The sequence below is a fragment of the Larus michahellis genome, chromosome 1 (genome assembly GCF_964199755.1).
Source record: "Larus michahellis chromosome 1, bLarMic1.1, whole genome shotgun sequence".
NCBI classification, from domain to species: domain Eukaryota; kingdom Metazoa; phylum Chordata; class Aves; order Charadriiformes; family Laridae; genus Larus; species Larus michahellis.
This window is the reverse complement of record NC_133896.1, coordinates 199,542,664-199,569,613: the sequence shown is the minus strand read 5'-3', so window position 1 is coordinate 199,569,613 and position 26,950 is coordinate 199,542,664. Positions and strand designations below refer to the sequence as shown.

At 37.3% G+C, this 26,950-nt stretch overlaps 1 protein-coding gene across 7 annotated transcripts in view; it reads left to right on the top strand.

Moving 5' to 3' along the window:
• PAN3 (poly(A) specific ribonuclease subunit PAN3) overlaps positions 1 to 26,950 on the top strand; it is an 85,985-nt gene that overhangs the window by 16,616 nt on the left and 42,419 nt on the right. For 6 of the 7 annotated variants that reach the window (XM_074568590.1, XM_074568582.1, XM_074568556.1 and 3 more), the window contains 4 exons: positions 7,404 to 7,470; positions 9,194 to 9,264; positions 11,487 to 11,549; positions 20,998 to 21,159. In XM_074568590.1, the coding sequence (XP_074424691.1) occupies positions 7,404 to 7,470; positions 9,194 to 9,264; positions 11,487 to 11,549; positions 20,998 to 21,159 (363 nt within the window). The remainder of the gene's footprint in view (positions 1 to 7,403; positions 7,471 to 9,193; positions 9,265 to 11,486; positions 11,550 to 20,997; positions 21,160 to 26,950) is intronic. The other variant, XM_074568572.1, reaches the window with a different exon arrangement.

The following is a 26,950-nucleotide window of genomic DNA, read 5'->3' as shown; positions in this document are numbered from 1 at the left end:
GCGACAGTGCTGGCAAGCTGGAGTCCCCAGAGTTTTTTAAGTTAACCTGTATGGCAGGAAGGTGAGAAACGGAGTTAATGACCACCTGTAGAAAGCTTTGTTCAAGTTGCTTAACTGGCCTCAATCTAGAAAAGATAGTAGTAGAGTTCAGTCTCTTCTGGGTAATGCTCGTTTTCTTTTACCATGAGATAATCTTTCTGCAGTCTGTGCTTTAGTCACTAGATACCTTCCGACCTAATCATCAGGGATTCAATAGATGAGTCTTCTTGACTGTACCTGATTAATCTCCAGAATGTATTTGTCATGTGCAGTTTGTTGAAAAGAGTTTGTGACTGTGTATATTTGGGTTACTAATGTGTAATGGAGACAAATTGCCTCAAGCAAAGCTATATTCAAATTTTGCAATCATCATGTTTGTGTGTGGTGCGTAATCAGTGTTATGGTGTTCAGTAAGCAGCAAAAGGAAGGAAAGTAAAAGTGGATTGTGTCATGATGAATTGAGGAGGGGATCTGTGTCTTTGATCATAAGTAATGTAGGTGACTAGCAGTCAACATTTCTGCAGAACAGATATTTCTGACTCTGAGATTTTATTTGTATTTGCTGAAGAATATTTTATGAGAACTAGAACATCTCATTGGGGTTAGATTGGTGGTGAAGATGCAATTAGCGGCGATGCTCAGTTTGCAGTGGGGGGAAAAAAGAATAAAAATCCTTACTATATTCTGAAGAGGCAGGATTTTTGAAGTGGCTATGGCTGTAATTCTTATTCTTCTTTTTTCTTTGTTTCATGTGTCTCTTCTTGCCTGAATCTGCATGTGCTTTCATATACTACGTTAGGAGTATTGGCTTCCAGCTTATCAAAGCGTGTATTTTCTGTTTTTTCCCTTCTCTAAGTAATAACAGAGCAGGCCTGCACAACACATGGCCCACAGGCTGCATGCTGTCCCCGAAGCTGTTCTTTTTCTTTTTGGTGTAGCAGCAGCAGCCAAGAGATGGTCAGAGGTGTGGTTCAAGAAGCAGCTCGTTGCTTTTGGCTTTGCCAGCAGTGAGGAGGCAGGAGCTGGCTGGCCAGGATGCCTCTGATGCTTGGCAGTTTGCTCAGTTGCTCTGCGTGTGCCACTTGGCTGACTGATGTCTGTGTTCCTCTGGCATTAGTGCTGCCCCTTGACTGACTTGTGGCTTGATCAAAGATACAGGTGGTGTGGGAAGGAGATTTAGCAGTATGATGTTGGCATGCTAAAAGGATATGTGAATTATCTGGGGGAATTTGTAGCAGGATGACGCAGAGGAGTACCTTGATGTTGGGGAAAAAAAAAAGGTAGGTTTAGATTAGACATTAGGAAGAAGTTCTTTACAATGAGGGTGGTGAGACACTGGAACAGGTTGCCCAGAGAGGTGGTGGAGGCCCCATCCCTGGAGACATTCAGGCTTGATGATGCTCTGAGCAACCTGATCTAGTTGAAGATGTCCCTCCTCACTGCAGGGGGCTTGGACTAGATGACCTTTAAAGGTCCCTTCCAACCCAACACATTCTATGATTCTATATTAGAATTGGGCAATTTGGTTCTAAGCATAAAGCAGTAAAATGTGTCTTCATGAATGTAACTCCACAGAATTCCAGTTTTCCTTATTTTGGTAGGATGAGATTTATAACTGCATGGCTTCCATTGGACTGCAGGTTGTGTAGAAAGAATCACAACTTCTCAATTAATCACGCTAATCAAAATAAAAAAGGACCCAACAGTCTTCAGTATTAAAGTTGGCAAGGCCAAGCAGTGGAGAAGAATTGGTCTTGCTTGCTTTCACCATGCTAATGTTGGTATACTAAGTGTTCTTCAAAAGCCTGAGAAGTAGAGACCATGCTCACTTCAAAGCCTTGCAGCTGAATAAACACAAAGACCTTTGTTCCCATTGCTGCAACTGCCAAGACTTTACTAATAAAACTCTCCTTATAGCACAGAAGCTTGTAAATGTCTTCAGTTTTTAACTGCGTGGAACTACAGGTGTGCTATTTTAAATATAAAATTATGCAGTTGTTTACATAATGCTTCCTGAAGAAATCCAGTTGCTTTAGTTCAAACAGTTGTGAGTGGGACATGCTGTAGATGGTGCCGAATATATAGTCGAAGACAAGTTTTGGACTGTTCAGTAAGGAAAGCAAAAGGTATCACCCTTTGTAAGGAAAGCAAAAGGTATCACCCTTTGTAGGTCACAGAATCTGACAACTAAACAATGATTTGTTTGGTTGTGGCAATCTCATTCTCTTGCAGGATGACTTCTTTTGTGGTCCAATTAACATTATTCTAAAAATTACAAAGAAATATTCTGAAATATAATTCCAGTAGAATAATATTAAGATGAAGAGTATAGCTTGTGACCCACTACAAAATATTTGAGATAACATTCTCAGCACAGGAATGGACCTGAGGAAAGTGCTTATTTTCTTGGGGTTAGGGCAGGGAATATGGAGACAGGGAACAAATGCTATCTCTTAGGTATTTTGGGGAGAAGAAAGAGGTAGAGAAGAAGGCAAAAACCCTCACTTAAGTCTTGTAACATAAGCTATGTAAAATTAGATCTAATTGTGTGCAGCAAATCTTTATTCATACTCTATCTTGATGAGAATTTTCTAACTATGTACTTTAGTGGCAGGAGATGAAAGCAAAGCAGCCTTGTCTTAAGTGCAGCTATAATACTGGGTTTCACTACTGAACATTGAGGGGCGGAGGCAATGTGGTGTATACCTTTAGAAGGTGGGAGTATTTCTTTTAACACTTCCTAGGATACTGCACCTAGGAAGTATTGAAAAGAAGGTGAATGGTGTCCTGGGCTGCATTAGGTAAAGCATTGCCAACAGGTCAAGGGAGGTGATCCTTCCCCTCTGCTCAGCACTGGTGAAGTCATACCTGGAGTGTTGGGCTTCTCGGTACATGAGACATGGACATACTGGAGAGAGTCAGTGGAGGGCCATGAACATGATGAGAGGATTGGAACATCTCTCCTGCGAGGAAAGGCTGAGAGAGCTGGGGCTGTTCATCCCGGAGAAGAGAAGGCTCAGGGAATATCATCCATGTATGTAAATACCTGAAGGGAGGGTGCAAAGAGGATGGAGTCAGGCTCTTCTCAGTGGTGACCAGTGACAGGTCCTGAGGCAATGGGCACAAACTGAAACATAGGAGGTTCAACTTAACATCAGGAAACACTCTTTCACTGTGAGGGTGACTGAGCACTGGCACAGGTCACCCAGGGAAGTGGTGGAGTCTCAATCGCTGGAAATACTCAAAAGCTGTCTGGACATGGTCCTGGGCAGCCATCTCTAGGTGGCCCTGCTTGAGCAGGTGGGCTGGACCAGTTGCCCTCCAGAGATCCCTTCCCACTTTAATCCCTCCGTGGGTCTCTGAAAGGTACCTAATCCTCAAAACTATTGTTAAAACAGCAACTTAGTATGGAAATTATTTTTACAGTGGTGCTGTTGATCTGTTGTCAGTGTTGTCTTAGAGTCTGTGTGAAAATAATACTTTTTTAAAAAGATGTTAACTTGCGGTGGTTCTGAAAAGGAAATGTTAATATGCAATAGGCTATCTTAAGTCTAGGTAAGATAATGAATCACTTTGGCAAAAGTTTCATTTTTGACATAGTACCAGTGCACACAGAGTTTTCCTAAGAGGAGATGAGTTACTTTGATTAATCCTGATGCTCGAAGAAAGAATAAAGACTTCTGAGCAAGCATATTCCCCTCCTGTAGCTTAATTGCTTCAATGTTCAGGAATTAACACAGTATTCTGAAAAACTTTATTTCTCAATTTTCCCATGAAATTAAAGAGCCTGTATTTTGTTACTGGTGGAGGGTTTGACAGTGGAAGAACTCTAAGCTGAAGCCTCAGGTTAAATCCTTGGACAGGGGTGAATGTGTGACAGTTTTGTTCTGCGGTGGCTTTCTTTTGAGAGGTGAACAGAATCAACTTTTTAATTCCTTTAAAGGGAGAGGGGCAGGTTGTATGCCGGTCAGCCTAGTTGAATTTTAACTAGTGCTTAAAGAACCTCAATAAATCATAGCAATAGGCAGGCAAAGAAAAGGACTTTATATGGAACTGAGGGACATTGGCGTGGGACTTGGTTGTGATGAAGTTGTCTTTCTATGTTAACTTCCGTATGGTGAAAGTCATGATGTACTTAAAAAAAAGCTGAAGCTCTCATATGTGTGTGCTTGCCTTGCCTGGCGGGCTTAGTAGGAATGAATAGTTTGTTTTCTTTTCTTGTTAATGGTTGCTCTTACCTTTCTGGAGCTTTCATCTTTTGGGCTTGAGGTTCTTCTGATCTCATTCTTCTTGAAATTGAATTTGTATGAAAAATAGTTCAACACCATTAGAAAAGATTGATAAGTGTAATTTAAAATCAAAACTGCCTTCCAGAAAACACAAGTAAATAGTACTTGGTTTTTCTTTTCTCTTTTTCTTTCGAGACATTTTCAGCCTGACTTGGTAAAAATCAGATACAGGAATAGCCTTCATTAAGACTAAATGCTTTTGGGTGTGTTAAAAATATTAATTTTGAAAATCACTTACTGATTACATGCAGGACTTCTATGAACACTGTTAAGGTATGAAGGTTGTGGATGTGTAATGAAAGTGAGCAAAATGAAAAATTCATGGAAGTGAGTGGTGAAGTGGAGGTTTTTAACCTCATTCAAGGTACAGCTGACAAGCAGTTGTTGTAGCAAGAGCTGCCCAAGATCAGTGAGAGAAGCTTTGGTTTTTCAGAATCCTGGTTCACGTAAACTATGTTTGCACCTTGAGCAAGACTTGACGTAGTAAAAGCACAGTTGATGTTCATAGGCTTTGTTTGCCCTGTGTTTTCAGAATCCTGAACAATGCGTTCTGTTGCAATCTGTCTTGCGTGCACTGTGTTTTTAGTGATCATACCAGCACTGATTTTCATCATTGCAGTCACCCATTCATGTTGTGAGTCTGTTGATTGAGTGTTTGACTCCTGTACTTGAAGAGGTAGAATATTGATGGCATGAAGGTGCTTGATTCCAAGTTTAAGCCATATGTTTAACCATCTTTGATACCAACCCAGATCTCAGTATCATGTTTATCACCATTTCAACAGACCATAATAATCGATCTCAAAATCTAAGTGTTATAAATAGACATTAACACTATTTTTAGTGGACAGATTTTGTGCAAATCTGAAAGGTTCCCCTTAGGAAACTTCTTCCTAAACCACTTCCTCTTATAAGGATCAGTGTGGATGTATCAAATGCCTGGAAAAGATGTGTAATAGGTATGGCCTTCAAGTATTTGTGAAAAACTATGTAACTACTTGCCATTGCTTAGTCAGGAAGGGAATATGACATATGAATAATTGAGGTACTATAATCCAGAAATTATTTATTTTTATATATTCTTATTTTGATGATGGTGGACAGTAGGGTGAGCATCCTGAACTTGGGCAAGATTGTTAACTTAGTGTGGGTCTCCCAAAGTGTTACCTTGTTTTCTAGAAATAAATAAACTGCTTCACTAGAGGCATCCCTTTTGTATAAAGAATTAATTGTTGCGCACTAAACTTTTAGTGAGAGTTATGTTGTGTCAGTTCAGTATTTAGGAACATGACACGTGGCATCAAAATAAGGAAAGAGCATATAGCAAAGAGCTTTCTTCATTTAGGTCTTGAAAAAGCTGAAGGTTTACATGATATTTACATGTGTATATATATTACACATATAGTTCTAGGACATCTGCATCATGCATCTGCATGTTCTGCTTCATATAGTACTACGTACTTGTACTGAGTGAAGAGTTGTATCAGAGAAGCCTGAATGATTGTAGAAAGTTTGCTGTAGCAACGGAGCACAGATAATGGAAATAATACATGGGGGAATAAAGCATTGAGGGATTGAGCATGTTGTTGAGAGGGAAATGTTTGTAGATAAGTCCTGAAGTACCTAAATTTTACCAAAACTTTCTTCAAGTTACTTTTCAAATAGTGCAGGCTGGTTTTTTACACATTACCTTCCACATAAAAGCTACTTTACGCTATCTATTTGGTCTTTTAGACACAAGCATTAAAAGCTGCAGCTTCTGGTGAAGTCAGTGGTAGTATGAAAACCACAAACATTGAGAAACTTGAATTGCAGTAGGTTTACAGTTCTACCATATTGAATAACACTCCAGCTTCTGTTGGTTCTTCTCTGTTTTTGTTTTTTTTTAAACAAATTTACTCCAGAATATTGATCTTTCTGGTCAAGAATTAGATGAAATGGTATTGAAATATAATAGCTTCTTGCTCTCTGTCCCCAACATTGAGATTGGCCATGGAAAAATGTGAGCATAAAGAGCAACTCCAGTGACCAGTTTTGAGTCAGTCTGTGTCTAGACTACTGAATTAAACATTTCTGGAAACTTTCCTTGATGCTTAGGGCCAGCTGGCACAAAACAGCCTGTTTGTGATGGTGTATGCTCACCCAGTATAGCAGAGGCTGCATGTAAACTGGCTATTTGAAGGGATCTCAAAACTTTTCACTGCTGAATAGTGCCTGAAAATTGGCTGGGAGACTCCTGGTTGATGTGGGCCAAAAGCATGCCAGGGAATATTTTAACAAATTACTGTTTGTGTCTCTCAGTGATGGAGAAATACTTCCTGACCTTGCCTTGCTTTTCTTTTCACATTTTATCTTCCTGTTGGGAGGCTTTGGTCAAACTCAAAGCAGGAGTAAGAAGAGACACTCTTAAACTTCTCTATCAAAGCAGTGATAGCTCTTAGAGCAGCACTGCCTCACTTAGTCCAGTTTATTGCCAGCCCGTATCTCTAGAAGAACGTAGGAGAAGCAGGTGGAGCCTAGGAGGAATGTTGAGAGGGTTTCAGATGTCCTGCTGGCTTACAAGAATTGCATGGTTTTGCTGAAAGATCTCAAAAGATTCTTCTGTGGATTTTGGTTTTCTTTTTTTTAAATTCTGTACTAATTTGCGTATTTTTCATTGCAAAAGTTTCATGTTGTGATGATGTGTAATAAAGGGAGGAGTTGTTTCAGGAGTACATTGTGAAAGAATGTTTAAAGGAGATGAGTAATTGGCTTATCTGACATTTTGACAACGTACAGGAAGAGAACAGTAGGTTTGGTAGACCCTCCTAAGTTATAGAATAAATTCATGAAGATAGAGTTTTATTTTAGTATGCAGTCTTTTTTGGTTTGCATTACTCAAGTGCAAAGTGCTTTATTTTACTAAATGTTTTTGTCAACTACAAACCACTGTCTGCTTAGAGTATTTACTAAACAGGGAATGAGCACAGGTTTCCTAGTCTGTTCTTAAAACTTTCTAAATGTCATCCCCAATGACATCACTTCATGTTTTACAGCTTTATTTTAAGTGTACACTTTTGTCTTTTATTTTTGCAGAGGATGACAAATAGCAGCAGCTCCCCTAGCCTTCTCAATGACAGTGCCAAGCAGTACGCAGGCCATGGTAAGTACTTTTAAAGTAATATGTATAAAAACGTGTTTGGAAATTTAAGAGATTTACTTTGGTAAAACTGAGACTGAAGGGAGTTTTTTTCTCCTCCTCTGATTTGATTTGAGATGCAGTAGAACTGTATTTTTTTTAACAGTAGTGTGATTACTTATAACCCAAAGCTGAAGTCATACATTTTCAGCCTTCTCTTTGCTCCAGTGGTGGGGAAAATAAAAATAAAAATCATTATTGTCAAGTGAAGTGCTAGTTTGGGTATCCACTGTAAAGCACTGAGAGCTTAAATTTATGTTGTTTCATGGCAGTATACCTTTTTATTGTGCTTTTCAAGTAAGTTATTGTGTGGAACGAATGTACAGGTTTTTATTCTTAAATTTAGGCTGTATGGTTTTTGTGAAATGTATCATATAACTCATGATTTTAATAGATACTAAGTTTTGTCCTATAAGCAGTACTTTACATCTTATATTTTTTTCCCTGATGGTGGGAACATGGTTTTCAACCAAACAAAATGTCTCCATAGTGCAGACCAACGTACTTGTTAAATTACTGTGGTGGGTATATTGAACTTCTGTAATGCACTTTGCAGAATCGCTTTCCAAATTATAACAGGCATTGCAGATTATTTCAGCTATAGCTGTCAAACTAACTTCTTTAAAGAAGAGGATACTACTCCCTTATGGCAAGGACATACATTTAAAACATATTTCTGCTCTAAAAATTGCTGTGTAAATGCTGTTCTAGAAATCCATTTGCATGTCTGACCCTGCAGCTAGTCTACTTAGTAAGTAGGGTTATAATTTTTTAAGCATGGTGGTAACTACTATGAAATTAACTTGCTTGAAAGCTGAAATTTATTTGGTTTATTTTTTTCCTCCTCCTGGTTCATTTCCAGTAGGTTTTGTGATTGATTGTACTTCTTTTGTCCCACTGAACAATTATCTATTCAAGGCAGTGAAGGTCTCCAGTTTTAAATGCAGTCAGAGTTTGTCTGTGACAGGCCAAATGGTGATGGTGATGCATGCAAAGGAGAGAAATCAGACTGACTTTTGGAAACCAGTTTAAATTCTGTTGTGTTTCAGGTTCTTTTCTTCCCCCCCCCCTTCCTAAGCTGTGCTTCACTTGTAGAATTACCCCTTTAAGGAGTACTGATTAATGTTGAAGAAAGTGTTTCATCAAAACACCAGTGTTTACAGCTAGCAGATATCTGCTAATTTGACGTCTGTGCCCATGGACTTCGGAGTTTTAAGTTGGATCTGTGATTGTTACTCAGTTTTTGGTGCTTCAGCTCTGGAAGGGATGCATAGGGATGAAGAAAAAGCAATAAAAAGCAACTAATAGAATGTAGACTTTTGCTGCCTTTAGTTCTGATGTAAGTTTATGCAGAACAGTGACAGGACAAATAAGATCCACATAATTATTTGTAATACTGTGTTAACAGAAGGTTACTAATTTCAGGTAACAGGAGAGAAAGACTTTGAACTGTTAGATGGATATTAAATAACGTCAACAGCAATTAAACTTACTAACTTCTGCTAATGAGCTCCATTTCAGTTGAGCAGTTGCACAGAATCTAATAAATGCTGCGTTTTTTAGCAGTGTGGTTGCTAAGCTTAGTTTTGTCAACAGGATTTTTTTCATACAGAATTAAGTTAAAAAATCTGAAATTTCTTTTTAATATTAGAGGTATATAACATGTTGGTTTACATGCTTTTTACAGATCCACTAACTTCACCAAATTCATCCTTGTTTAATGACTTTGCTGCCCTCAGCGTGTCTCAAAGGAGGAAGGTAGGCAACCACTAAATTTAAAGTAGCATATTTGTATATGAGTTGACAGGGAAGATGATCTGGAATAACTTGAAATGCTAGGTGAAATAAGGATGATTCTTCTGATGTTACTAGATTTATTTGACTATGTCACTGCTGATATAAATAAGATTTTACTACTTAATTTTTGCTACACCAGATCAGACTGTTGCTGCTATTAAGAAATATTCCAAGCACTTGTAAACTGAAGTTTATAAGAATGCTTTGAGTATGAAAATTAGGATATAGCCCATTTAATTTGAAAACAAATTATTTTTATTGTACTGAGGCACAAGGCAAGCCACCTGCAAGCCTTCATGGCGATAAGTTCTGAATACATTAAGAATCATTCCCCCATTTATTTATACGTAGTGTGAAAATAATTCTTACAATTTGGAATGCACTTAGTTTGAAAGACACTATTATTGGGAAGCTAGAGTTTGGGATTTTTTTCTCTTCTAACCTGTACTGAGAAATCTTTCTTTTGCTGAGGGCTAGACAGCTTCCTTAAACACCTTTGACCTGCGCCAACAGAGGTTGTGGTATTTTCCAATTAAACACTTACAGATGCGGTGGCTGGAATAAGAGACAAAAGTTTGGTTACACCAGAGTTCCTTCTCACTTTTGTGAACTGTGGCTTATCAAAAAAGACATTCTCTTTTCCCAGCCAGTTACCAAATTTTACTTTCGCTGATGTCTTTCATGTTTTACTACTTTTCTTATTAGCCCCATATCCTGAACTTTCCTGTTGTGGATAATGCATTGTCTTGAAAGCACGCTACATCAGCATGCTTGTGACTTTTCATAGAGCTTTGTTTGTGGGTTGGCAATTGGGAGCTCTGTATCATTCCTGCAGGTGAAGATTGAGCTTAAAGATAATTACTATAGTTGCCCCATCAGACTAATGTTCCTTGAAATGAAATGCTGTTGTAGAATGTTAACTTCCAAATATTATGATGTATCCAAACTACACGGAATCTCTGAATTGCCCTTTTCCTTAATGCCAGAATAGTCCACTGGAAAGTTGGATGTAAACAATTAGAAATGTGTTGTTTATCCACTTACTGAGGATAGTAAGAGTTAAAATGAGCATGCATTCCTTTTTGACATACACATGCACATACATACATATGTATATGTGAGTATGCTTATGTATATAAACCACATGCACCAAAGAAAATGAATTATCATACAGAAGTATTTCCAGAGTGACCACTGCCTCTAATACTAAAAATTACTTCAAAGTTAATGAAACAGTGCAAATGGGAAACAAACCAATTCATGTTTGAGTGTAAAGCTCAAACAACTCAAAGCTCAAATACTAATGTAGAGTCTTTTCTGACTTGGTCCCTTTTTTCCCCACAAAAAAATCAGCAAATTAAGCTACTCGCGGCTAAAATAATATCAAGAGAAAGATTTATCTGTGAAACTGACTTGGATTGTTTCCAATTAATATTTCAGACATAACTGGCATTAATTGAAAGAGGTTTGTGTTTTCCTTTGCATATTAATAATTTAACATTTATTATGACTGTTATTCTGTAATGTATGTTTGTATAAAAGGTTGTTAAATAATACTAGTAATGGGGAAGTTTTCATCTAATATTACTTGAGCTGTCTAAAATCTAGGCATCAAGGCTCCCTCTATAGTCAGTAGAGAGAGATGAGCAGCTTAAAGGAACATTCAGCTCACATCAAGAGAAGTATTTGGGAAAAGACTAGATATCAGTGACTGTTTTAAGTGAACAAAAATTGATGGCTAAAGTTATGAGAAATTAGTCATGCTTGTGTGAATGACTGACTTTTGGTACCAGACAATACATTGCAAATAGTCCTGGATGTAGTATCTTCATATTTTTAGTATTTTTTGAGTACAGTATTCAAGTGATCACAATTAAGTGATTTCCTCAAAAGCACTAAATGCTTGAGTGCCAGGTATTTAAAAACTTGTGTGATTTCCTCCCACCCCTGTAACTGGGGTTTATTTAGAGCTTGAGCAATGTGATTTATCAGGCCAGCGCTTGACGCCTGCTGTAACAGAAGATAGATAGCCTTCTAGAAGCGCGTGCTTCTGTTCATTGACTCTCAAGGGAGCCTTGGTGACTAGCTCAAATGTAGGTGTTTACAACATCTACTATTTGAAAAAAAATTTTCAATTTTCTTGCTAAGAGCCCAGAGCTAAGTTTTTTTTTGTTCTGAACTAGCTGGCAAAACCAGCATTTCCTTCGTTTATCACTGACTTGGAGGACAGATATAATACAGTCTTGGTAAGTGAATAAAGAGCAATTGCTTTCCTTTACAAATTAAAATTGTGATATTTTAAATATTTAGAACTATTTAATTATTTGCAACTATGTAAAAACTGCATGTTTGTATTGTGTAAAACTCTGAATAGTTTCTGTAAAAGCATTAATACCTAGCTGTGTCAAGCAAGAAAGTTAAGTTTATTAATCTTTATTGTCTCTGGATATTGCTGATGATGTTATCCTGGCAGCCCTTTAACAATGGGTAAGCCACATGGATGTAAATATTTGATATCAATAAAATATTAAAAACAAGGCTTGATGATTGTAATTCTGAATATACTTGCTTCTTAATTAGACAACATTTTTAAACTAGTTAGTGTGACCGGGCTATATAAGTTGCTTATGATTATTTTGATTTTTAAAGACATTCTACTTTTTGTTTAAAAAGTAAACGTAGTCCTTGAATTTTTATGAACATTCTCGAGGTTATTTTTTCTGTTTAGAACTTATTAAACTGCATTTCAATTTTAGATTTCAGGAAAGCTAAGATTACTATTTAAAGACATTTTTATAGGATACTTAAAATGAAATCAAAGGAGCTAAGTATTTCTGTAGATGGAGCCTTGGTGGAGGTTCTGTCAACTGTAAAACCTTCTGGATTTACTGTCCGGTTGTTGTAACTCCACATGCAGTAAGACAAGCAACCTTAAAGTGAATTTCCTATAAGAGATTTTCAGGTAAGTATTAATCTACAATGCACAAATAGGATTTGTGAAGCATGGAACAAAAGCTAGAGCTAGTAATAGACTAACCCTCTTTCCTGAGAATAATGATGTCACACTTATTTCATTTTTTCTTCAAATACACGTTATGCTTGTTAAAAATAGGGTAGCATTCTGAACTTGAACTTCTTGGGTGTTTTCCCTAAATTGGCTTTCGCCATTACCTAGAAAAATGTACCTCTCTAAACCCTGAAATGATCTGGCTGGAAAACTCCTTGCATTCATTTTGGTGGTTCTGGTAAACAGTTCATAAAAATGTGTGCAACATAACTAATCAGAATCTGTTGCCAAGGGAATGACAGTTTAATGCACTAAAAAGAAAATATATGATGAAACTTTTGTTTAAATTTGTTCTGAGACTGTTGCCACCAATCCAGGCTAAAGGGTCCCCCTACTTGTCACTGGTCAGCCTTACAGGGTAGTGGAAAGCATTGCTTTTACATTTTACTTTGTTTTTTCATACCTTCAATCCTCATGAAAACTGAACTCTTCTGAAAAGTTCCTAACACTGGTTTATTTCCATTTCATTTTTCAATTGTTCAGTCATACCTAGAGGAGGGCCATTAAGGTGAGAACCACTGTTAATCCACAGGCTGCAAGGAGTGAACCAACTGCTGTAATGAATGACTTTCAATACCATTTTAATGCTGTTTCATGTGTATCTTGAAGAATTCTTTTTTTTTTACAACACCTTCCATTGGGTTTAGGTGAGTAAAAGCCAGGACCAAAAGACGCTAAACTAGACTAGAATGGAATGTTTAGTACTCTCTATGGAGTTCTACAGCAAGTGAGACTGGGCAGCAAACTTCTTTACTGCTGACCAACGTACAGAATTAATAAACGTGCAGAGAAAATGATATTGAAACAAAAGACTGCCTGTAAGCCTAGTCATCACGAATGCAAGCTTTTTAATGAGGACAAGGAGAGTTTCCCCTCTCATGTTAAAAGAAAACAATAATGCTAACTTCAGGTCCTGTGGAAACCAAATTCTTAAGACCTAAACTATTGCTAGGTTATTTTTGAGTGTCCTGTCCTCCATCTAGTTTTTTTACCTGTTAGGAAGCTGTATTCCTCTCCAGCTTCCCATCTCCAGCTCTGTCTTGACACCTCTGATACCTGATCTTTATATTCCTCAGTGGTGTTCATTGAAAAGCCATGAGTGCAGTATTTGGTCTTGCTGTATTTACCTTTAATAAAAACATACCGAGACAGTTGTTTCGTGTTTCACAGCCTCCTGAATACCATCTCGGAAGCATGAATCTTGTTCTGAGAAGTTGGGAGGTCATTTCCAAACATCACGTCATGTCACTGTGTTGTAAACTGCAGAATTATGGCTGCACAGACTTTATAACGTACCTGGGCTAAATCTATATTTCAAACCTGAAATTTTCCTTCTGGGATTACACACCCCTACAGCAATAATAAAATATTACAGTTCATAAGTGATGCAAAAAAAGTTGTTGCAGGAATATAGAAAGACAAACTTTGCTTCCAGAGAAAACCACTAAATGTTTGCAGGTAGTATGATGTTTACCTCGTTCTAAAATGTGTTTTAAGGGTATGATGTCATCTAACCTCTTATATTTTTCTTTGGAATAGTTTGTTATTGGAGTTATTCCTTGGTTGTATGCCCTTTCTGTCTTAGTAATTACTACATAGTATGTTGTTTTTCTCTCACATCACACTTAAAAATGAATATGTTATTCACATTCATTTGTGTGTATGGATTAGTGATCATTGTGTTATATAAGAAATAAAATTATTAAAACATTTCCTTTTAGAAATATGTAACATTTTTACATTGATGAGGAGTCATCATATTTTTGTTGCCTCATCCTATTGTGTATTTGAAGGAAAAGAGAGGAATAAGGTGACTGCATAGCGCAGCACTTAGCGTAGAATTGTATTTAAAAGACCTTTGCTAGTTTTGGTTTTGTATCTATACAGGACAGATATATGTTATGACTTAGACATCTACAATTTCAAATGCTACCCTCACTCCCCACTTTTAAAGCGTAAGTTTTCAGTTAGCCACCTAGACTTTGTCAGGTGCTGAAGCAGTTAACTACAAATGTAACTTATTTGTACAAGATGCTTTTGCTTATCTTTAACAAGCTGTATTTGGTTCTTCCTATGGCAAGGTGTATGTAGTCTTTAAGAGTGATTTTGCAGTAAGATAACTGAAAGATATTTTTTTTAAAACTTGTACACACAGTTGTTGAATGTGAATAAATATTTGTAAATATACAAATATTTAAAGCAGCTATTTTTGAGAAATCATGCCATTTTTGAGAAATCATATGCTTAGTAAAGACCAGAATAAAAGTTGCATCAATCTTTAGTCCTCTTCTACCTATATTTTTAGTTCTTAACTTTGCATCATTTTTCCACTATTTTTGCAAGTAATATAAAAACTTCTGGCCTATTAGAAAAGAGATCTTTAAACATTCAAAAAACCCCTGTGGTTTGCTCACTGTGTGCTCCTTTAGCAATGGAGTTTTTGAAAATACGTCTTGGGGTGGTGGTACTCTGACAAGTCTTTACTACACAGTTAGAACTATCTGCTCTAGTGATGGTGGGAAAAGCCCGCTTTTCCACCAGCGTATTTCAATTTAGCAGGTGGTATTAGTTTCTTAGTAAAGAACTTTGCCAGTATAACTACATCCATGCTAGGTTTTAGCTGTTGTGGTAATTCATACTTCATCCAACCTAGCTAGGCTGCAAAATTGGTGAGAAAATATTTGACCTAAGGATAAGTCAGTTTTCCTTAGCCCCTTCTGAACTCTTCAAGGTTTTCATGTTTTCAGCATACATACTCATGAAATACACTATTTAGTATGTACACCTGAAAAGTTTTCCTTAGCTTTGAGTTAAAATACATGATGTAATGCTTGATCTTTTGCAGCTTTCACTCTAAAATTTGATTGAACCAAGAAAGTGTTGGGGTCTTTTTTTTTTTTTTTTGCAGTGGTCAAATATGTTGCTGTGGAATAAAATCTATTTCCGTGCTAAATTGCACATTTTGGTTTTCTTTGGTTAGAAGAATCTTTTTTATTTGTCTCTGATACTTTTCAACTAGTACAAGTTTTATCCCCAGCCAAACCCAGGGTTTCATGAACAATTTAAAAAAAGTGTTCCAGATGGAAGGGGGGCTAGTTTGTAAGTGTGTGTAATCTCGATGTATGACATGATAAACTTTAAAATTATAAACATATGGACATTATAAATGTTAGCATATTCTTCCTTTTTTCATAAAAAAGAAAAAAAAACCCCACCACCCAACAACAAACACCAACCAATCAAACACACACTTAATTGTTTTTAACCCGTTGACCAGGCTCCTATCCCTTTTTTTTGTGGATATTAAAGTAAAAAAAAAAAGTTGATTCCCGCCTTCAGAAGTTGAGGTACGGGAAACAAGTATCTTCTGCCTCTCTACCAGTGAGAGGTTGTAATGAAAGAGGAAGAGGAGAGAGTATCTTGGTTAGCAAGAAACGCAAACCACGTGAAGGGGTTTGTAGTTCTATTGGCCGCAAAGCTTAAAAAGTAACGACCAGACAACTTCTCTTTTTCATGTTACCAGCTTGCAAATCTGTTAGGATACTTATGGTGACTATATCTAGTGTTCAGGTGTAACACCTTGTAGAACTTAATACTAAATCCAGTTACACAGTTGTATTCACAATTGAGATGCTTCTTAGCTGATTGTGCCTGTGTAGGAATTCTGCCCGGACTGTTGTGGTTTTCCTCAATAACGTATTGAGGTTTGTATCTGTAGCTGGGTGTTTCAAGTACTGTCTTATTCCAGCTAATTGGTTGTGGCTGTTGGGGGAAAATAGCAATGATGACACCAATGTCTTATAGTTAGCTTTTGGTTTTCAAGACTTAATACAACAAAAGTTGTTTCTTTTTCAGTAGACTAGAACCCTAGCTGAGTGTTTAACCTCCTTTTCTAATGGTCTCTTTGCCACTAACTTCTGCTAAAAAACTGAAGTCTTAGAAAACAAGACAATGTTGAAATTTAAAATTGCATATATTGCTTAATTTTGTTATAAGTAGTACAGGGAAAATATGTACCTGATCTTTCCTGTCTGACAGTGTAATATTTATTTTTATCTGTCTGTACATGCAGATATAGTCAACTTACTGTACAACAGATGAGCCCTAGCTAATGCTACTGTGATAGCTTTTAGCTATGGTAATTTAAGGTAACGCTGCTTAATTTAGCCTGTGATGGGAAAGGCTTAAGATCACTTGTATTTGCTTCAGTAGTATATGCACATAGACAGCGTTACTGTAGCTCAGATTTTTCACAGTACTTGAAAACACAGTAGCCTGCTCGTGTGTTTGTACACCAAAGTTAATTGTACGATTTTTGGTACAGAGAATATCTTGTAAATATAAAATTCAAAGCCCACCAGAGTAAGTGCATTTTAAGGAACAGAAATGTAATTTGGGTCACGAATGATCCTGACAAAATCCAGTTGCAGACCTTCAGTGGAAGAAAACTTTGGAATTGTGTGGTTTGATTTGCCAGCTTATCCAGGCTTAAATATGACATGCAAGTTATTAGACAGGAGGGGTCTTTACTGTTTGAATCTACGTAAACCTCTTTGTTGTTTAGATTTATTTCTCTAGGATAGTCTCATAACATCTTACACCAGTGGCATGTCCAACCCTGAATTGGAAAGAGGAAGTGTGGCGTTGCCCACTGTCTGTGAAACAGGAGGAACCAGGGGCAAAGGTGCTGTTACAGCAAATAGTAGGAAGAAAATAGACTTGCTAAACATGTTCCCAAACTTCTTGTTGCATGCATGGGAAGCAGGTTATTAAGCCAACTTGAGGAATATTTTCTAGTGTGGGATGATTAAGTTACTTATCTGTAGTAGTGTTCTGATGTGAAGATGCTACTTGGGAAAGACCTTCTAGGTTTTAGAGTGGATTTCTTTTGTCGAAGTGTAATGTTTCTCAGACTTTGGGGGGTTTATCTTTCCTATCCTAACACATTCCCTCTAATCATGCCAACCAATAGCTTCCTATCATTAATTGCTGGCAGCAGCTTGGTTCTACAGGGCAAGGGTTATAATTATTAGCTATGGTTGAAAATGCTTACCCTTCTCACCCTGGGGAGCCAAGCTGTTGCTAGCAATTAAAGGTAGTTAGCTGTTCCCTACCTCATGTAAACGTTTGCAGCCAGTAATTGCTGCTGCTTCTCACTTCTTTGCCCAGGAGGAACTGAACTCTTCCAGTAATCCTTTGTAATAATTTGGTTTAGTTGGTTGTTGTTTTTTTTTTTTTTAGACTTCATTTTAATTATTTTAGTTTAACCTTATTTTTCCATTGAAAAATAATCGTGATAATCAATGCTTATAAATACTTAAAGGGTGGGTGTCAGGAGGATGGGGCCAGGATCTTTTCAGTGGTGCCCAGCAATAGGACAAGAGGTAATGGGCACAAACTTGAGCATAGGAAGTTCCACCTAAACATGAGGAGGAACTTCTTTACCCTGAGGGTGGCAGAGCACTGGCACAGGCTGCCCAGAGAGGTGGTGGAGTCTCCGTCTCTGGAGACATTCCAAACCCACCTGGACGCGTTCCTGTGCAACCTGCTCTGGGTGACCCTGCTCTGGCAGGGGGCTTGGACTAGATGATCTCCAGAGGTCCCTTCCAACCCCGACCATTCTGTGATTCTGTGATGTTTTTGACCTTTCGCAACTCATTTGGAACTTGTAACCATATTTGGAGTTGCAACCTAGTTTGAGAAATACTCACTAAAGTATATAAATGCTTTAGCCACCATCCCCACCCCCCAAAAAAAGAAAAGAGAAAAGAAAAAGATTCGGTATGTTGAACTATCTTTTTATCCGTATGGCTGAACAGGTTTTCTGTACCTCGCAGAAAGACTTTAGAGAAGGCAAAAATTCAATTACTTCCATAATCATCCAAGAGAAATTGTCCCTATGCCAAGAAGTTGAGTTTGTTTGTCCAGATTGTCATGTCTCTGTGTTTTAGATAGATGTATTAGTTTAGTTTAGAAATGACCAGTGGTTGATGAGTTCTTGCTTGTTTCAAGATGCACTATTCTGTCTTTCTTGCTTTATCTGCTGCTCTGTGTAGAGGGCAGGGCTCTCTGTGGGCTGCTCTGTGTATCAAAGTTGATATGCTTATTCAAACAGCTCAATCTACTTGATCTTTCTTTTCTATTGACTCTTCTTTTGGCAGATGCTTTTTTCTGTGTTTTCTGGTCTCCTGTAAACTTAAATCGGATTTATGAATCAGATGCCATTTTTTCTCATTGAAAACAAGTGTAATTTAGAATGATTTTCATGCAAATAGACTGAAATTGATTTCCAAATGTTAATATTGTATATTCCATCTTCTGTTGTCTGTCTGAACAATGATATCCTGGCCTAGTAATCCTCTGATGATGTTTTATAGTGATAACGAAAGTGAAATTTTAATTTAGTCTCACCCTTTTTTTAGTTTAATTTTTTCGTACTAGTAGACCCAGAACTACTGGTATATAAACTCATATTGTCTCTCTGTTGCTTTATGGCATAGAATGGACCATTCTTTGCCCTCCCCGATCCCCCAGTATGGTCCTTTATAAAGCCTAAAATACAGTTTCATTCTGTTGCCTGATATCTGAATCCCATTGTAACCGAAATAGCCTCCCTCCATGTTGGCTCAGTTCCTCTTTTGTTTTGGTTCTCCTTTGCAAAATATTTATAGGTCACCTTTTATTATGGAGGATTAAAAGTACCCTTTATGAATAGGAATGTGTTTGGACACTGGGTTGTAGTCCAGTAGTCTGAGACTGGGCCTCTGTACTTGGTACAACATGGAGAGAGATGGGGAAGCTGCCAGGGAAACAGTTACTCTTCATTACGTTATTATTTCCAATAGCCAGGCTAAGAAAAACACATACTGCATTCAAACCCTGCCCTGAAGTCCAACATTATTTGAATGTCTGGCTTCTCAGACCTTACAGCTTTGCAGTTTATGATATTAGTAGTACTTCTGAATTACTAAGATGGGAAGTTGCCCAATAGTTAAGTGATTCTCTCAATAAACAACCAGTATTTAGATTTGTCATGATGAAGTTTGCATTTGAACTATAGGAGGGCTTTACTACCCATCACAGAATTTACCAAATTTCTGATTAGTATGGCAAAATTCAGTCTTGTTTATTGTTGTTAAAGTTGGTTAACTTGATCTTCATGAACTTTATTGCCTTCGTAGTTCATAGTCAATGTTGGTATCCTTGGGGGCTTTTTGTTGTTTTGTTTTGGATTTATTTTTTTTGGGGGGGGGTGGGGGTGGGGTGTGTGTGTGTCAAATGAGGTACTGGTGGCTTTACTCAGTTTTAATTCTTTCCAAAACCTTCAGCCTAAAAGTTTTAAAGGGAAGTAGAGGAGGGAATCTGTTTGGGTTTTGTTTTTGCAGACATTTTATGGTAGATTTGTCCTGTGTCTTACAAATTGTGCGCGTGTGTGTGTGGAATCTTCTCCAATTAGATCCTCACCTTGTTTCTTGAGGAACAGTATTTAAAATGCATATCAAGGTACACATTGCTAAGATTTCTAAGGTGCCAGATGAAGTAAATATATGAATAAAGGTAAGTTAAGCTTTGATTACTTAAGAAGTGGTCTATATCCAGATGATGATAGTTGCGTTTTCACATCAAAAAAACCCAACAACAACAACACAACAAAAGAAAAATAGACCAACCCCTCAAAATTGGTCCAGTTGTTGATATAATCAGTATAAAAGGACCTGGTCTAAATATGCATAGATGCTGAAATATTTCTTTTGGTGGTATTTACTGTCTATGTAAGTACACACAGGTGTGAGAGCATAGAGAAATCTGGAGAACTTCTGTACTTTACCTGTTTGAAAGTCTTTAACAGTTGTGTTGTTTTTTTTTTACAGTGTGCTTTTTTGACTTAATGTTCATATCGTGCTTTATAAATAGTTTCATTAGCAGAGATCATTGCTGATGTAATAGAAATGTCACTCTTACTGAGGTGCAAGTACGTCCTGCATGTTCACTTCCTCAAGTGTGTTTTGTTTTCTCAAGTTTAAGTCAGTTTCCAATGCATTTATGGTGGTAGTTCTTGTCTGTTTTCACCTAAGACAGTAGCTGAAGTTAGTCTTTTGAATATTAATTTGAGCAGAAATGTTTTTCTCACGTAGTTCTGCTGCAATTGGCTACTCAGTTCTACGTGATTTTTAAAAGCAAGTCTTCAGGAGATGAGTCTTGGCAAATTTGAATTTAAAAAGAAGCATACAAAAGCCAATGGTAATTTCTCGTTAATCCAAGGGAACTGTTCATTATTATGAAGTGGTTGAAGGTATCTATTTAAGAAATATGGCTTTTTTTTAAAAAAAAAAAAACAATCATTTTTACAGAATTCCCCAACTTATATTTCAGTGGCTGACTTGTGATGGACATTTTTGCTTACAAATAATTAGTAGTCCCTGGAGTTTGTTTTCTTTTTTTAAAAGTATTGTTTATTATAACCAAATAGTCAGGATTGAAAGGAAACAGTCTCAGATAAATTTTACTTGCAAATTGTTTCCTATTCCACCAATCCAGAAATTATATTGCAATGTAATACCTATTTTAGTGTAGCTTTAGATGAGGGTTGTTAGGAGTGGCCTGGTTTCTCTCCTTCTTTTTCGTAGCCCAGGAAGTATCGACTGGGGATGCTGGATGAGAGGATAGTTCCGGTGGGATCAAAAGCAAGAAAATCAAAGAACCCTATCGGCTGTCTGGCTGACAGGTGTAAAACAGGAGTACCCATCAATATGGTTTGGTGGAACAGAGTCACAGAAAACAATTTACAGGTAAAATTATTTTTTACTAGTCACTTTTTCAGTATTTTGGATGCTTTATTTTAAATTTTGGAAAATGTTAGAAGCAGTTACTCCAAATATGGGTTGAGATCAGGTCAAATATTTCACAAAGTAGGCATAGTGGCCCTCCAGAAGGTTGGTTCAGAGATGTTTTATTCTCTTCACCCACCACTATGTTATGTACTTTGCTTGGTTATGTTGTAATCTGTGGAGGAGGAGCAAAAGTAATCATTAAATGTGTTCTAAAAGCAAACAAACACAACCTTTTATTTTAATTTTCATGTGAGGAAGGTTTCTACTGGTAAAATTAGTCATCTTTGTTAAAATGATTGACAATTAATGCAAATTCCCTTAGTACAGAATTTGAGGATGTAACCACCATGATCAGAAAGTGTAAATCCTTAATTTTTATGTTGGGATAATTTATATTTCTCAACTTGTTTGTTAAATTTTATTGTTACTTTACTTTATTCCTGAATTTTCTTCAGCTCCTTAACAGACGAGAAGTACAGCTGGATTCGAGCATCTCTGTACAGAAGTAGCAGGTTATCTTTGGGATGATAATGAAGGATGATTCTAGTCTGGAAGGAACCTGCTTGGTGTCCCTTAAGATGGGGTTTAGATGGAAATTTTTATAATGGTCCTAACTGCAACACTGCTGCTATTACTGTTTTGTGCTTGTGTGGTGCTTTTGATTCTTCACAGATCATTACTTTAGTCTTTCTTTGAGGGTTATGATCTTTTTGATGTCTTCTGAGTGAGTGAAATGGGTAAATTGACAATAGACTTATAACTAGAATTTGTGGCACCTTAAGAGTTTCTTTCCGTTCATTAAATTTCTGCCATGTAAGGGCCAACATGAAGCTCATACCAGAGCCTTTCCATACCAATACTAGTGCTGCATTACTTGATGTTTGACATCTTTGCGTGACTGAAATTGGGAGTCTTGGGCAGCGTGATGCAGGCAACCGATGCTACGTTGCATAGGGGAGTTTGTGCTTAAGTCTGTCTTGGCCCTTTTGCTGCAGGGGAAGGAGCAAAGCCACCGGGGTGGTAAAGATGAAGCATAAAGGAAACATAGGTAGAAGGACCACGCGAGGTTGCAGAGGAGTGGTTGGAAGCAGCGAAGCAGTACTTTTCTCAGGGGAGAGAAGACTGATACATTGAATTGATCATGTGTATCTAATGGGAGTGCAAACCTTAATTAGTAGGCCGTTGTTTTGAGAAGAGAGAAACAGAAAATTGGTCTTCAAATTTCATGTGGTTGTTAAAGGGCAGGAAAAGCCCCACTTATGTCATCCATTGTCTTCTCTGTGTTGCAGCAAGGTTTGTCATTGATCTAATCCACTTAGTGTAGAGCAGAAAAACTTAACGCTTTTGGAGGCTGGAGTGCTAGTAGTCTGAGAGTGGAGCGTCTGGCCAGGAGCAATTGTCTTTTCAGTACCTGTGCCCTCCAAAGTTGTGTTGAAAGTGTGGCAATGAAAGCTCAAGGTCCCCTCAAGGTTAGTGGCAAGAGCTTGGGATTGACTGCAGAGCACATGGCTATTGAAAGGTGCAATTCCAAGCTCCTTTATTGTGCCAGAATCCCAGCTACATAATTGACTTAAACTGTGTACAGCATAAGATTTTTGTATTATATGATGCAATTACATAGCTTCCCATGGAGACATGGAACTTTAGAAAAGCACATATATGCATATCTGTTGGAAATAGGAACAGAAGGATGTTCCAGCCATGGGAAATAGGAGAAGAAGGGGGAGGGATTGCAGAGGACAGTGGAGTCTGGCAAGAGTGAATGGGGAAAGGTGTAAAAACAAGCTGCAGAGGAGATTGTGGGGATATATGAAGTTCTACATAGATGAGAAGCTGAATTTTATCTTGATGTTTTCATTTTCATCATTGTAAATCTTTGTATTCTAACGTGAACGTCTTCTAAACTAGAGCTAAAACAAAGCTCAAACTGCTAAAAATTTTAATTATAAAAGCACAAAAAATGGCTGGAGAAGTTTGGTACACGAAACTACTCAAAACCAGGTAGTTTCATGCTGAGATTTCAGATTGACCTTGTTTTTCTACTTCAGTATGGATATAATCCACAGATAGCAAAGCTGTTTAGAGATATTTGCAGGTGTAAATATAGATTATATAAACTAAATTTTGGCTGATGGTGAGTGCTAAGCAATAAGAGAAAGATTAAATTTTGATGGAGGCACTTCTGTTTGACGGTATCTTTTTTTTGTTTATGCTTGAAGATGAGAAAGCAGAATTACATCTCAAAATTGCTGAGGGCCCGCGGAGTTGGGCAGGGTTGAAGCTCATGTGTCTATTTGAATCTCCACTCTTCCAAACGTATGGTTTAAGATGTGAGAATACGCTATTTCATGGTGCTATGTTTAGAGATTTTAGTCCAAGAAGTGGCTGTTTTAAAAAGCCAAGTAGTTTACAACATGCATTGTAAAACAGCATAAATGTTTCTCAGGCATGGCTATGAATTTATAATCCAGATCTATTTACTTTAAATACTGTGTTACATGATTAAAAGTGGAGTCCGCAGAGTGAATTGTGTTGTGGGTTGTGCATTGAAATAGAAAAAGAAACAAATCAAAAGTTTGTTCTTCAGCAACATGTCCTACCCTGTTAGGAAATATCCTGAGCTACTACACCACTGCATGATACATACTATAACAGCAAATGGCAATTCTGCTTAAAATAGTAGGGATACCTTTTTTTCTTATACAGATCAGTTCTTAAGCACCATGCCTATCTCATTTTTTGTTTTGTTTCTTGAACAAAAAAAACCCCAGCATATAAATGATTTATTCAAATATTTTGCATCGAGAACATGGACTTTCCAAAACTTTATAGTTTTTACAGTACTTTGAAGTATTTTTAGAGAAATTTGGAAATATTCTGAGTCTTTAGAAGTTTACTTTTTAGTGAGATCTACTTGTAAAAATGTAACAAAACTTTGCTAGTAGTTTTATTTCTCTGAGCCTGTGTTCTGGTTTAAAAAAGAAGTCTTTAGCCAACAAAAATTACCCAGTTTTAATGAAATTGTAACTCTTCTAAAGGAGCAGTAGAGCAATATGGCTAATAATGTTGATGAATTGAAATTTATTAGAGCTTATTGTATGGGTGATGACCTGTCACAGTAATTGAAATAAAGAAGCATGTCGCACAAGTTCAATAGTGGGAGGGAAAGAGACTTGCTTTGAAGCCCTCGGCGACCTCCAGTGTCCGATGGGCTGCCCCAGCGTCACAGAATGTGTCCTTCCCTGATGTCATAGTTAACAAGGAATCCTTCTAGGAGCAGAGGGATTGCAATGATGCTCTCTACATAAAGTGAAGCTCCTTGGATGGCACATCTGTCCATTTAAAAACAACAACAAAGAAACCCCCAAAACAACAAAAAAATAACCACACATAAAAACCAAGCAGCGTTTTTGTGTGTTTTTGGGTTCCTAAGAGATGTTCTGAAAACTGTGCCAAAGATAGACTGGTAGAGGCCCCGCTTTATGGCACGGGTTTAGTTTAGTGGTGATTTTCTGTAACCACTACAAGATTATGCAATTTGGGATGTCGGAACAGATCAGCATGAATTTGGAGGTGAAGGAGAACATAAAAAATGAACAAAAAGGCTTGTATCCCGTTTGTAGCATGGTAAGTACGTTAGCACATTCTTCCAAAATAAAATGACATCTGCCTACTTTTTGGTTTAGGTAGCTGGCTTTGGTAGAATGTGGGACCGGGACTGATCTTATGGAGTAGCTTTACAGCCGCCACATCAGAGGTGGTGGCTCTGCCACTGCTGTGCAGCTCTGTTTCATGTAGCGAGATGCTGAACTGGAAATGAGAGAGAGAAAAGGGTGGTTTCCAGTACTCCTGGGGGATCCCTGCATGATCTTCCAAAGGCTCCATAACTTGTGCATCCCTGTGTTACTGTGTACTTCATGGTGATTTCAGGAGTCATTAATGAATGAATGCCTTCATTCATTCAAAGTGGGGCCTTAGGAGTTTATCACTGAGGATCATAGAGGGAAAAAAAAGCATATGTATTGAAATCAATAGTTGGTGAAATGGGAATTTTCATCTTATTTCTGGACTATGGAAGTCTGTTGATGCGTGCAACTGCTCAACATAAGTAACGCTGCATGCCGCTGTGCGGTCCTGCCAGCGATGGTCTTCAGCTGAGATCCTTGGCTTGCTCTTTACTTTAATCTGCACCTTCCTTTAAGGAGCCTTGAATTGTTTTTCAGTGGTACCTACAAAAATATTTGTTTCTTCCTCTCCAAATTATATTTCCTTGTATATCTTTAAAAGCATAAAAGCCACCAGAGAGAGAAACTCTGTGCTGAATGGTGACACAAATGAGTTGTTTTATAGTCCTCCCCCCCCTTTTTTTTTTCTCTTGTGGTTCCATCCTTACTAATTGCATCGTAACTAAACTCAGCCTTCATTTGGACTGTATTTTATGTGTTTTGTGACATTTTGCATTCTCTGATGTATGGAAGTATAGAAATAATTCTTATATGTGGAGCTGGATTGACTCAGTTTTATGGTCTGTCTTTGGAAGATTCTTTGCAAAACTGTCTGAAAAGAGGCTTTTCTCTCTTTGAGAGAGCAAAGACATAAAGAATGTGAAAATAGGGTATTTTGGCGAAATTTCTTCATGGTATCATTCTGGTAAGAATGCATGATGCAGGTATTCATTCAGGTAATGCCTGGGAAAGTTGCTTCCCTGCTTTAATTTGATAGTATTTTTATGAATATCCTAGAAGAAGGGGGATGAGATTTAAACCGGCCAGGTTGAGAGGAAAAAGGTATGGTGGTAATTTTAGCAAATGCTTGAGTTGGAAGCCACTTTAGGTGGATTTCTAGAAAAATCTAATGTAGGTGACAAAGTTGTACTTCTTTTTGTTTAATGCTGTTTGTTGAAAACATATTAATTAATGTTCTGAGAGTTTTTTTTATGTGCCTTTTCATAGGACGTTTGCATCTGAAACTGAAAATACAGTCTTCATTTTTTTGCATGCTGGAGAGAGCACTAGCAGGCTTCTTGTTTGGGCTTTAGAAAGTGCATTCGCTGCTTTTGTTTTTAGCATCACAATATTGCATGATTCATTCCATGACCTCTAAGTATTGCATCTCCATTCTTTTCATTACTCCCTAGGTTTAATTAACGTCTTCAGTTCCTATTTTCTCTACCTTTTTTTACCAATCCTGATTTACTCAGATTTCAAATTTTAGCCTTGGTCTAACATGAAGAAGTAACTATACTCTGAGACAAGAAATTAATGACTAATTTGTTTTAAAGCTGTGCTTTTAGGAAATTTAAGAATAATACAGAATGAAGAAAATTTTTCATTAATTAGATATAGATTTTTTTTGAATTCTTATAAAAAATTAATTTTTTTAACTAAATCCCATTTTGGGAAGCCTGGTAGGATTCTAACAGAAAAACTGTAATAATACTCTATAGGATTTAAAGCATAGGCCCCCTTTTAGATAGATTTTTCAAGCTTACCATTGACCCAAATGTAAAACTAACCCTAGAATTTATACTTTGTATGGTGAATTGCCAGAGTGAAAGTAGGATATTTTTCCGGACCAGGAACATAATTTTTGGAATCTTTGGCCATTAAGAATGTGGCTTCCTAATTTTGGCATATTTGCATGGTCATTGGTGCAGAATGTTATCTACAAATTTTGGAAGAAATAATGAAAATATTAGATATTAAAGAACCAACAGTGATATACCATTCCCTCATTTAGTCTATTCTAA